Raw genomic sequence first — 13,074 nt, forward strand, 5'->3', positions numbered from 1 at the left:
CAAGATTATCTTCTGTGTCTGTGTTAATTGGTTTGCCTTTTCTTTGTTGAAGAGGGTCTGTGCAATGCTTCTGCCTAGTCCGCCATCTTGCCCCGCCTCCCCGAATTCTAAAAATTAAATTTTTATGTGCTTTCAAACACTTCTCCTAAAGAATCAAAAGAGTACCAACAGACTGGGAAAAAGTATTTGGTAATGATGTATCTGACAAGGGACTTATCTCTAAAATTTTTAGAAAACTCCAACATCTCAACAACAAAAAGACAAAAAATCCAATTAAAAAATGGGCACAAGACATGAACAGACACTTTATCAAAGAGGATTTTCAGGTGGCTGAAAAACACATGAAGAAATGCTCACAATCATTCAAATCAAAACAACAATGAGATACCATCTTGCCCCAGCAAGTTCAACAAGACAGATAATAACAAATAGTGGTGAGGATGGAGAAATTGGGACCCTCATTCACTGTTGGTGAGACTGTCAAATGATACAACCAATGTGGAAAGCAGTATGGCAATTCCTTAAAAAGTTGGAATTAGAAATACCATTTGACCCAGTCATTCCATTACTAGGTACATATCCTAAAGAAGTGGGAGCCAGGACAAGAACAGATATATGCAGACCCATGTTCATCACAGCACTATTTACAATAGCAAAAAGATAGAAACAACCTAGGTGCCCATCGACAGAAGAATGAATAACCAAACTATGGTACATACACACAATGGAATACTACACAAGCCTAAAGAATAACAGAATCTGCAAAACACCACATAACGTTGTTGAACTTGAAGTACATTATGCTGAGTGAAATAAGTCAACCACAGGACAAATATTATATTAGTCTATTATTGTAAAAAGTTAATGAAAGATTTCTATATGGAAGGAAATTTTCTTTGTTGGTTACCAGGGACGGAAGAGGAGGGGGAGGGAACACTGTTAGATAGGTGAAGACAAGCATTAATTTAGGTGAAGAGAAGGGCAATGTACCATATGTGAGTGATCAACACGGTGGCATTGAGGAAGAGGAAGACATAGAAAGGTTCATGGGAGGTACAGACAACAAAGATGAACCCTTTTGCACATACAATATTGTGTTGTCAGTGAAGGCAAACATTGATCTATGGGTGGAGAGATGGGTGGACAGGCTGAACTGTTAGGTATGTCTATGCAAGGAGGAGTGTGCCCATAACCATGTATAGGATTGGCAGACAATGTTTCTACAAGTGTATTTATAAAGGAACAAGGTTGTAGTCACTTCTTGGCCACAGCCAGCTACCCAAAGGGAGAGAGTAGTTGGACTTGTGGGGCTCAGGACCATGGTTGCAGGGGACATCAAACTCAACTGGCATAGCATACATCACAAACACATTGTTCCACATCCACTTTGGCGAATAGCGACTGGGATCTTAAAAGCTTACAAGCGGCCATCTAGACGCAACTATGGGTCTCCCCTCATTCAGAGCAAAGAAGAATGAAGAAAACCAAAGATGTATGGAAATAATTAGTCCACGTGACTGGTATACCAGGCGATCCTCAGCCTATACGACTATGAGACCTGAAGAACTAAATGGTGCTGGCTACCACTGTTAACCACTCGGAGGGGGATCTATGTAGAAGATCCTGGATAGAGTGGGAGAACAAGGCAGAACAAACCTCAAAACCATTAAAAAAAAAAAAAAAAGGGACTGGGTTTGCTGGTCTGATAGAGTCTGGTGGAACCCCTGAGGCTATGGCCCCAGGCTGCCCTTTAGGTCTGGAATTGAACCCACTTCTGTGGCTTCCAGCCAAACAAAAGACAGGCATATGAGCTGAATATTTATATTAGGTAGATACACTCCTTGGAGAGATGAATCATGGGAGAATAGAAGGGTTGTGCATGCACAGGGAGACAGCTTGGGAGGCAGGAGTGCATGGGAGGGAAGGACACAGGGCAGAGGTAACTGTGGGGAGAAAGTGGGAGGGGAGCTGTTGCATTGTGGGAAATTGGAGTCAATGTCATGAGACTAAGTGTATGTGAGCTGCTATTTGGAAAATGAATTTGCTCTGTAAACTTTCACTCGAATCACAATAAAAATTAAAAAAGGAAATGTATGATTGATTATCTGAATCATAACATTAAATATACTTTTTCATACAACAGGTTTTAAAATCAGTGTATAACGTAATCCAGTACCTCTCTAGACATTTTAATTTATTTGCTCAAATGAAGATCATACTCAAGTTTATTCATTGTAATTGGCTGATACATTTCTTAAGCCTCTTTTAATCTACAAGATTCTCCTTACCTGTCTCTTTTTCATTCTTTTTTCCTCTTCCGTGTGTTTCATAGTGTTTCCTGTTGTCTGAATTTTAGTAATTTCAATTATGTGCTTCTTGATTTGTTTTTATTTATCTGCTTGATGTTCCTTTGGTCTGAGGAATCTTATTTTTATTTCCAATTCTGGAAGATTCTTAATCAAATAGCATTTGTAAATGACTTTTTCCCCATTCTTGATATTCTGTTCTTCCAGGCTCCTCTTAGATATATGTTGGAGTTTCAGTCTATTTTCCAAGTCTCTGAAATTGTCTTTCATACTTCCAGTATCTTTATCTCTCTGGATTCTTCAGATCTGTATTCTAAATTATTAATTATTCTTTCCCATTTTAACTTCTCCATTGAGTTTTAAGTATCAATGTTTGTATTTTTCATTGTAAAATTTTTATTTATATCTTTTTGAAATACATATGCTTAAGGATTTTTCTTGATTTTGACTCTGTGACTAAAAATTCTCTTTTTTCTTTTTGAGTCTGTTGGTCTGTTGTCTCTGTCTCATAAAGGCAAGTCTCATTATATGCCGTGTAATTTTTCATGGAGAGCTTCTCTGTAGCAAGAATTGACTTCCACATATTTCACCCTGTCTAGGTGTTTTCACCTTTGCCTTGGCCAGCTATTCTAGGATTCACTGGTTCTTGACATCTTTTTCTTTCATACTAACGTTTATTTTGATTCTTGTATGCATCACAGGAAAAGATGTGGGGCCTGAGTTTACTTTCTCCCTTATTTATGGAATAAACACATATTTTGTGCATATGCTAGTTAAAGCTGCACTGCAGGAATTCTTACATAGGTAGTCCTCAACTTACAGTGAGAATCTGTTCCAACAACCCTGTTGTAAAGTGATTCTTATATAAGCCAAATATGTATTTATTTTTTACTTTTCATTCTTATTGCCTTTTATTATTAGTATCTTTATAAATCTGACCTTTGTCTTTGAGAGTTTGCATGACAATAGTATCAGCAAATTACTTGCCAAAACATTGTATGCAGTAAGTATTACTAACAATAAGATATACCAAAAAAAAGGTGGTCATAAGTGTGGTTTGTCTTAAGTCAGGGAATGCCTGTATATTATTTTCTGATTAGTGAAAAATTAGTTTTTAATGTGGCTCAGGTTTAGGCTTCTGGTATCTCATTGGTGACTTTTTTTTTTTTTGCTTTTGGTATATCAGCTTGAAGGAGCCCTGATGATGCAAAGGTTAAAATTTACTAGTTCAAACCCATCAGCTGCTCAACAGGAGAAAGATGTGGCGATCTTCTTCTATAAAGATTATAGCCTTGGAAACACTATGGGGTGGTTCTACTCTGTCCTATGGGGTTACAGTGAGTCAGAATTGACTTGACAGCACACAACAACAATAACAACATACCAGCCAGGCTCCAACTAATCGAGGTTTTTGTGTCTTTTACTGGTGGGTAAAGTTTTACTTCACCAGCTCTGGGGAGTCCAGCACCAACACTTCACCCAAGAGGCCTTGATAATCACTGAAACATTACTTTCCAAAAGGATTGTGCCAATTGATAGCAATGTGTAAGAGTTTCATCATACTCTCACCAGCATTGGAGATGATGAAGAAAAAGATTCTTCAGTAAATCTGATCTGCAGAAAAGATTTCATATTTTTGTAACTGTTTAACAAGGCAAAATACTGTTTTACTTGTATTCATTGCCTGTTATTTTTCCTTCTGTAGATTTTGAAAGACCATGGACAGGATTTCCTTGTTGGCAACAAATTCAGCTGGGCAGATGTACAACTGTTAGAAGCTATTTTAATGGTGGAAGAACTCAATGCTTCGGTTCTTTCTGACTTCCCTCTGCTAAAGGTAGTGTATTAACACTCACAAAACAAAACAGGAAAGAAAATGAACAGAAATAAAGAATGAAATAGAACATATGCTTTCAGGTCATTCTCAAAGGAGACTTAAGAAGACAATGAAAAAAAACGCAGTATTTTAATTATTTTTATTGTTTTCTCCTGCACACACTTTATGATCTATTAGGAAATAAAACCTTGTAAAGGGAGAAAGACTAGATCCTTTTGATGTCTAGCATGAACATTTAAGGAACTCAGGGGGTGTAGTGGTTGAAGCAGTTAGCTACTAAGCAAAAGATCGCTAGTTCGAATACATCAGCAGCTCTATGGAAGGAAGATGGAGCAGTCCTCTTGTGTAAAGATTTATAGCCTTGGAAATCCAAGGGGGGTCAGTATAAGTCAGAACTGACTTGACAGCAGTGAGTTTGGTTTTGTTTTTTTGAACATGAACTTTTAGTATTTTCCTATATTTTAGTGCTTTGAGTGTATTTTTCCAGGGAAAGCAAAACCAGCAAGTCTGCCTTTGTTGTTTCCTTCTCCAGTCCCCACCGGATCATGCTGCCTCCTTAGTCTTGACACTAGGGCCTTCACAGAGTCCCTTGATCGTTCAGAGCTTCTAATGGCTGATTCTGCCCGTTCTTGTTTTAGTGCCTGTTTCACAGAGTGCTTAAGTGCTCAGCTGCTAACCAAAAGGATGATGATTCGAACCCACCAGCCACTCTGCGGGAGAAAGATGGGGCAGTTAGCTTTCATAAAGATTGTTGTTGTTGTTGTTATGTGCCGTCGAGTCGGCCCCAACTCATAGCGACCCCTCCTTGGGTTTCCGAGGCAGTATCACTACGGAAGTAGGATTGCCCAACCTTCCTTCCGAGGAGTGGCTGGTGGGTTTGAACCGCCAGCCCTCTGGATAGCAGTCAAGTGCTTTTAGCCACTATGCTACCAGAGCTCCTTGGAAATCCTATGGGGCAGTTCTACTCTGCCCTACAGAGTCACTATGAGTCAAAGTCAACTCAACAGCGATGGGTTTTGGTTTCTCTCTGTCTCTGCCACTGCTAAACCTTACTTGGACTCTATTTTAATTCCTTTGAAAAATTTACCTAATAAGTAAACATAGGTTTTATAATTTATGAATAGCTTCATTTTTCTTATTATAAAAGAAATGCAAATTCATCAAATATTTATATAAACTAAAAGGAGAAAAGAAAAATAGAAGAAAGAAAGAAAAAAAAATAACTCTATAATCCTACCAGCCAAGTGTTAAAGTATTATATTTCCTAAGCTACTATTTAGCATTTTTCCCCCAGAATAAAAATCAGAATAAATACTGTGTTGTGACCTGCTTTAAACTTTTTTCGCTTATCATGAGTACATGTCACCAAATACTCTTATGCTTTATCATTTATTTTATTTTAATTAGGCAATAAAATCATGTTTTTTAGAAAAAAAATCTGTACATAAATGGAGAAATCTCATTTCCATCACTGTTCTCCCCCTTCCTACTCATAATCACTTTTATTGGTTTCCTCTGTACACTCCAAGTGGTCCTACACATGCAGATAAAGGCAAATATATATAAGAATGTGTCTTTTTGTTCCTTCTCTTCCTTACACAAAAGATGTTGTGTTGTTAGGTGCTGTTGAGTTGGCTCCAACTCATAGAGTCCCCGTGTGCAACAGAACAAAACACTGCCTTGTCCTGTGTCATCCTCACAATCCTTGCTATGTTTGACCCATTGTTCCAGACACTATGCCAATCCATTTCATGGAGGCTTTTCCCCCTTTGGCTGACCCTCTACTTTACCAAGCATGATATCCCTCTCCAGAGACCGGTCCCTTCTGAACACATGACCAAACTAGGTGAGACGTAGTCTGGCTATTCTCACTTCTAAGGAACATTCCAGCTGTACTTCCTCCAAGACAGATTTGTTCTCATTTTTCTGGAAGTCCATGGTATTAACACCACAATTCAAGTGCATCAATTCTTCTTTGGTCTTCTTTATTCATTGTCCAGCTTTCACACACATATGGGTTATTGAAAATACCATGGCTTGGGTCAAGCACCTTAGTCTTCAAAGTGACATCTTTGCTCTTTAACACTTTAAAGAGGTTTTTTTTTTTTTTTTTTGGCAGCTGTTTTACCCAGTGCAATATGTCATTTGATTTCTTAACTGCTGCTTCCATGGGCATTGATTGTCGATATAAGTGAAATGAAATCCCTGATAACTTCAATCTTTTCTCCATTTATTGTCATGTTTATTGGTCTAGTTGTGAGGATTTTTGTTTTCTTTATGTTGAGGTTTAATCCATACTTGAAGATGACAGTCCTTGATCTTCGTCAATAAGTGACTCAAGTCTTCTTCACTTTGAGCAAGCAAGGTTGTGTCATCTGCATATCACAGGTTGTAAATGAATCTTCCCCCAATCCTGATGTATTCTTCTTCATATAGTCAAACTTCTTGGGTTATTTGTTCAGCATACAGAATTATGTTCTACATTTTTTACCTATTCTAACCAGGACCTTCTGTTGTGGTCCTGGTCAGCGTGGACAGTAGTGGTAGCCAGGTACCATCTAGTTCTTCTGGTTTCAGGTTAGAGGAGGCTACAGTTCCTGTGGGTCATTCATCCTTTGGACTATTGCTCTCCTTGAGTCTTCCATTTTCTTCATTTTCCTTTGCTCCAGGCAGGAAGAGACCAATCGCTGCTATTTACATGGCTGCTGGCAAGCTTTAAAGACCCCAGATGCTAGTCACCAGTCTAGGATGTAGAAAATTATCTTTATTAATCGTGTTTTGCCAATTGATCTAGATGTCCACTTAGGACATGATCCTTAGCCTTCAAGTCCAGTAGTTCAGTCCCAATGTCATAACTACTGTCTATAACTGCTTCCAATATACTCTGTTATATATATATATATATATATATGGGTATACAAGCAGCATTCATAAATGGGTATGTAGAAATATCCAGAACCATATCTATATATGTATGCATGCAAGTGTACTCCCATACAACTTCCCTCACCTATTTAGCATACATATTTGCCTATCATCTACCGACAAATTATTGCTTCTTATTACTGTTGTTGCAGAATTATGTATGCTATAGCATTGACTGTAACTACTAAAATGCCTTTTAGTCTTGCATACCTCTGTTGCCTTCCTTTGCCTTATTCACATTATGCTGACTTCTCCCATATTGTGTATTGTCTTTCCCTCCACCATAATTAACATATGTGTACTACCTAGATAGTGATTCTCCCTTCTTTTCCCTCCCATCCCTGGTAACCATCAAAGAATGTTTCTTTCTGTGTGTAAACCTATCCTTGACTTTTTATAATAGTGATCTCATGCAATATTTATCCTTTGGTGATTGATTTATTTCACTCAGCATAATATCCTGCAATTCATCCATGTTGTGAGATGTTTCATAGATTCATTATTCTTTATCTTTCAGGACAGTATTCCATTGCATATGTGTACCATAGTTTATCCATTCATCCGTTGATGGCCATGTAGGTTGTTAAATATAATATTTTATTTACATTACTGGATTATATTCCTTGTAGGGATGTATTATAATTTACAGAAACAGCCTCCTTTTCCTGTAAATATAGGTTATTTCCAATTTTCAATGTGTTAACACTCTGATAGCTATTTCTTTGCTTACACTTATTCTTTTATAATAAATTCCTAGAACAGGAATTGATAGGTCAAAGAATATAAATATTTTAAGGCCTTTGATATATATTAAGGAGGTTTGGTGGTGTAGTGGTTAAGGCATTTAGCTGCTAATCAAAATGTCAGTGATTCAAATCCACCAGCTACTCCGTAGAAGAAAGATGAGGCAGTCTGCTTCTGTAAACATTTACAGCCTTTAAGGGGGTTGTTTTGAGTTGGAATTGTCTTGATGGCAGTGAGTTTGGTTTTGGTTTGTTTTTTGATATATATTTCCTGTTTGTGACAGTGATTTTTAATAAAATGATTAAACCAGCAATTTTAGCACCCTTCCTAGGTAATATCCAGCAAGCAAGTTTTCATTTGGTTCAACACATTGGTCCCTCAAAAGACCAAGGTCTGAGTGGCCCCTTCTGGTGACAAAACTCTGATTCTTCTTGGAGTTTGTGACTGATTGAAGCCCTGATGGTACTGTTTTTCGTTTCAGGCATTTAAAACAAGAATCAGCAATATCCCTACAATTAAGAAGTTCCTGCAGCCTGGGAGTCAGAGGAAGCCACCCCCTGATCAGCACTATGCTGATGTTGTCAGACACGTTTTGCAGTTCTAAAGGCCAGCAGGTCTTATGATGGCAAGGGTCATGATGCAATCACACCACAGCACGTGCCATCTGTAGTAGATAACCGAAGCAAACAGTAGATTCTACAAATAAAGTGTCTGAAAAGAAAACCATACTGCTATCAACCATCCAAACCAAACCAAACTATACTCATTCCTGTCAAGTTGATTCTGACTCATAGCAACCCTATGTAGGACAGAGCAGAACTGCCCCCACAGGATTTCCAAGGCTGTAATCTTTATGGAAGCATCTTTCTTTACTCTCATGTCTTTCTTCTGTGGAACAGCTGTTGAATTAAAACTGCCAACTTTTCAGTTAGCAGCCAAGTGCTTAACCATTGCACCACCAGGGCTCCTTCCACCAATCACAAATGCCTATTAAATGCAATATAAAACCATTCTTGATGTGTAAAGTTTTCTTAAGTTTGTCAGTTTTAGATGATGGTCCACAGCTTTTATGAAATGACTATTCTGCTCTGGTAGCATAGTGCCTAAGGCACTAGTCTGCTGACCAGAAGGCTGGTGGTTCAAATCCACCAGCCACTCCTCGGAAGGAAGATGGGGCAATCTACTTCTGTAGTGATACTGCCTCGGCAACCCAAGAAGGGATCGCTATGAGTCGGGTCCGACTTGACAGCACATAACAACAACAACAACATTCTGTATAGATAAAAAAGAGGCAGATATATTTAGGACACTGACTTACATAGGGCAATATGCTTACTTTCTGCATCAATATCAGGACATCTGGGGGGAGAATGACCAGAGATTTGGGGAGCAGGATCTCTACAACATCCACACTGATGCTGAGTACTTGTGATAGACAAAAGCGGCAAGTGATAAATTGAGAGTAAGTGATGAACGATGCCAGAGAATTCTAGAGGTGAAGTGGGGAGCAAGGAATGTCCAGGAAGCACCTTTAAAAAAAAAAAAAAAAATTTATTGTGATTTGGGTCAAAGTTTACAGAGCAAATTCACTTTCCATACAGTAGCTCACATATACTTTGTCTCATGACACTGATTACACTTTCTCCCAATGCAACAGCTCCCCTCCCACTTTATCCCCACAGTTACCACTTTCCTGTGTCCTTCCCTCCCATGCACTCCTTCCCAAGCTGTCTCCCTGTGCATACACAGCCCTTCTATTCTCCCATAATTGATCTCTCCAAAGAGTGTGTCTACCTACTGTAAATGTTCAGCTGATATGCCTGTCTTTTGTTTGACTGGAAGCTGCAGGAGTGGGTTCAATTCCAGACCTGAAGGGCAGCTAGGGGCCATAGTCTCAGGGGTTCCACCAGACTCCATCAGACCAGCAAACCTGGTCTCTCTCTCTCTTTTTTTGTTTTATGATTTTGAGTTTTGTTTTGCATTGGTCTCTGGCTCCACCCAGGATCTCCTACATAGATCCCCATCTGAGCAGGAAGCACAATTTTGAAAACCTGAACAAATTCTGACAGTTAGATGATTCCCTTCTACCTAATACAGCCACTCTGAGATTGGGTTTTGCTTTGGTGAAAAAATTTCAAGTAATGTGAGATTGCTGGAGTAATATAACCAATATTACTTCCTTATACAAATTGACCAAAGATTTTCCAGCCTTGCCATACTTCTTTTAGGGATAATTTCTTATATATTTTTTCTTTTAGGGATAATAATTGTGTTCCTGAGTGATGTGATTTGGAGCTTAGCCCCACATTGGGGATTTACTTGATAGGGGGATGGAGGGACTGACTTGGTGCTAGAGCATCTACTCAGAGTGAGAAGTCTATTCAAGGTGGTACAGGTTGAAATTCCTACTGGTCTCTGGTCTAGAGCAGTACTCTTGTTAATGGCTTGGGGTTCAGTGTTCTACCAGCTCCACACTTCTGCTGGAGTGTCCCATGGCAAACTACCAAAAAAAAAAAAAAAAAACTTCACAACTCAAACCCATTGCTGTCGAGTAAATTCCAACACACGGCAACCCCATGTGTTACAGAGTAGGACAACTCCATAGGGTTTTCTTGACTGTAATCTATATGGAAGCACATAGTCAGGCCTTTGGGTTTTCTTGACTGTAATCTATATGGAAGCACATAGTCAGGCCTTTCTTCTGCTTCCAAGCTATAAGCTTTGTTAATTTCTGAGTATGTGTCTTTATACATGTCCTTACTTATGAAATGACTTAATCACTCATCAGACTTCATGACTTTTCCTCAGGGCACTATATATATATATATATATATATATATATACACAGAGAGAGAGAGAGAGAGAGAGAGAGGTTTGACAAAAGAGACATATGTTATTTACATGTGCTGGAAATAGATCCATGAATATAATAGAGTATGTTGTTGTTATGTGCCGATATAATAGAGTATGTTGTTGTTATGTGCCGTCAAGTCCGACCCGACTCATAGCCACCCCTCCTTGGGTTTCCGAGGCAGTATCACTATGGAAGTAGATTGCCCCATCTTCCTTCTGAGGAGTGGCTGGTGGATTTGAACCGCCAGCCTTCTGGTTAACAGTCAAGTGCCTTAGCCACTATGCTACCAGAGCTCCCATCATAGAGTATACAGGGGACAAAGTTATGAAAACTTCTTAGAACACATTCTTGGAACACATTCTATCAGACTGCATCACCTACTCTTGCTCCTCTCTTCACAAAACTGACTGATCAACAGCCCTGTGATAACCTGGACCATTCAGCATAACCCCCAATCCTGTGTGAGACCTGAATGAACTTCTGCTCCCAGTGTGGTCAAATGACAACATGGGAGTGATTAGCACACAGCTCATCACCCCATCTCATTCCTCGTTCTGAGAAAGTCATTGACAGTTGCTGGATGATAAAAAAAGACAGAGAGAAAGACTAAGGGGAGAAAAGGCTTCTCAGAGAAAGCCCTACCCCTCTCTATGGGGGATGACTATTTCCTCTGACTTGCACTAAAGTAGACCTTATTTCTACTAAGGTTTGACTTTAGTAGAAATAAAGTGAAAAGAAGAAAAATTATAGAAATTATTATTTTTAGTTTTTATTGTGATTTGGGTGAAATTTGACAGAGAAAACTGGTTTTCTGTTCAACAATTTATACACATTTTGTTTTGTGACATTGATTGCAATCCCCATAATGTAACAGCACTCTTTTCACATCCTCATGCGTTTACCATTTCTATTCATTCTTCTTTCCTATTCCTTCCTACTCTCTGAGCTTTATTCCTGGGCAAATGCTGCTGCCCTTTTGATCTCGTATGGTTGATTTTTCCAAAGAATGTGTACCTCCCTGGTGCTAGTGTTTGCCTTATAGGCTTTTCTATAGTTAGGCTGAAAAAAAAAAAAAAAAAACATATAAATAAATGGATAAAGAGAGAAAGAGAGAGGTTTGACAAAAGAGATTTCTACATATGTTATTTACATGTGCTGGAAATAGACCCATGAATATAATAGAGTATACAGGGGACAAAGTTATGAAAACTTCTTAGCTATAACCAAACATGTTGAGGGAATGAGTTGCTGGGGCTTGGTGCTCAGAACCATAGTCTCAGGGGATGCCAAGATCAGTTGGCATAATATAGTTTGCAAAGACAAAGTTCTATATCCTACTTTGTTTAAGACTGGGACCTTAAAAGTTTGCGAGCCGCCCTCTAAGGTGCAATTGCTGGTTTGCTCCCATTTGGAGCAAAGAAGAGTGAAGAAAATCAAACATATAAGAAAACAATTAGCCCTAAGGACTGATGGACCATGTGAGCCCCAGCCTCCAGGAGAACAAAATGGTGCCCAGCTACCACTGCTGACTGCTCTGAGAGGGATCACAAGAAGAGGTCCTGGACAAAGTGGGGAAAAATGTGGACCAAAACTCAAAATCACAAAAAAGACCGGGCTTACTGCTCTGTAGAGACTGGTGGAATCCCTGAGACTATGCCTCTTAGACACGCTTTGAGCCTGGAATTCACCTCTGTAGCTCAACTTTCAACCCAATGATAGAAATTATTTTTTGATGTCAAACTGTAAACCAATTTTGTTTGTTACAATTATACTACATAGTCTTGATAAAAAAAAAATAATCAAATAGTTCAAAGTGTGTTGTTGCTGTCAAGTTGTTTCCAACTCATGATGACCCCATGTGTGCACAGCAGAACCGCTCCACAGGGTTTTCAAGGCTATGAACTTTTGGAGGCAGATCACCAGGCCTGTTTTCTGAGGTGCAGCGGGGGTTGTTCAAAGTACCAATCTTTCGGCTTATCGTTGAGCACTTAATCGTTTGCACCACCCAGGCTATATGGAGAAAAAGAAAATCCTCCCCCGCTAAAATAATTTTGAAAAACAGCCACTTCGTAGGCCCTCACTCCTTGCCTCGGTACCTCTTACGAGAAACAAAGTGCTATGTGATTGAGTTCCCAAAGCTCCAACCCGGTTTTGCTGATGTTCTATTTCATGGGTTTTTAAAAACAAGCTCCTGAGCCTGACCCCCAACTTGACACATACTTAGAACACATTCCTAAAAGTAGCTGACAACAGATACACCCAGCTAGTTAATGCGAGAAACAGGTTTCATTTTTCTATAATCCCTATCAAGTATTGTTGTTGTTGTTGTTGTTTGCCGTCGAGTCGCCCCGACTCATAGCGACCCCTCCTTGGGTTTCCGAGGCAGTATCACTACGGAACTACGGAAG

The 13,074-nt window shown here is 39.1% G+C and overlaps 1 protein-coding gene across 1 annotated transcript in view; it reads left to right on the forward strand.

Annotated features, from left to right (window-relative positions):
- The window catches only part of LOC103193042 (glutathione S-transferase alpha-4), a 33,670-nt gene extending 25,254 nt beyond the window's left edge, over nucleotides 1–8,416 (forward strand). The window contains exons 5-6 of the mRNA XM_007936140.1: nucleotides 4,012–4,143; nucleotides 8,294–8,416. Coding sequence (XP_007934331.1) covers nucleotides 4,012–4,143; nucleotides 8,294–8,416 — 255 coding nt within the window. The remainder of the gene's footprint in view (nucleotides 1–4,011; nucleotides 4,144–8,293) is intronic.
- Nucleotides 8,417–13,074: the final 4,658 nt, after the last annotated feature.

This window comes from Orycteropus afer, unplaced genomic scaffold (genome assembly GCF_000298275.1).
Source record: "Orycteropus afer afer isolate SDZICR_OR568_19922 unplaced genomic scaffold, OryAfe1.0 scaffold00034, whole genome shotgun sequence".
Lineage (NCBI taxonomy): Eukaryota > Metazoa > Chordata > Mammalia > Tubulidentata > Orycteropodidae > Orycteropus > Orycteropus afer.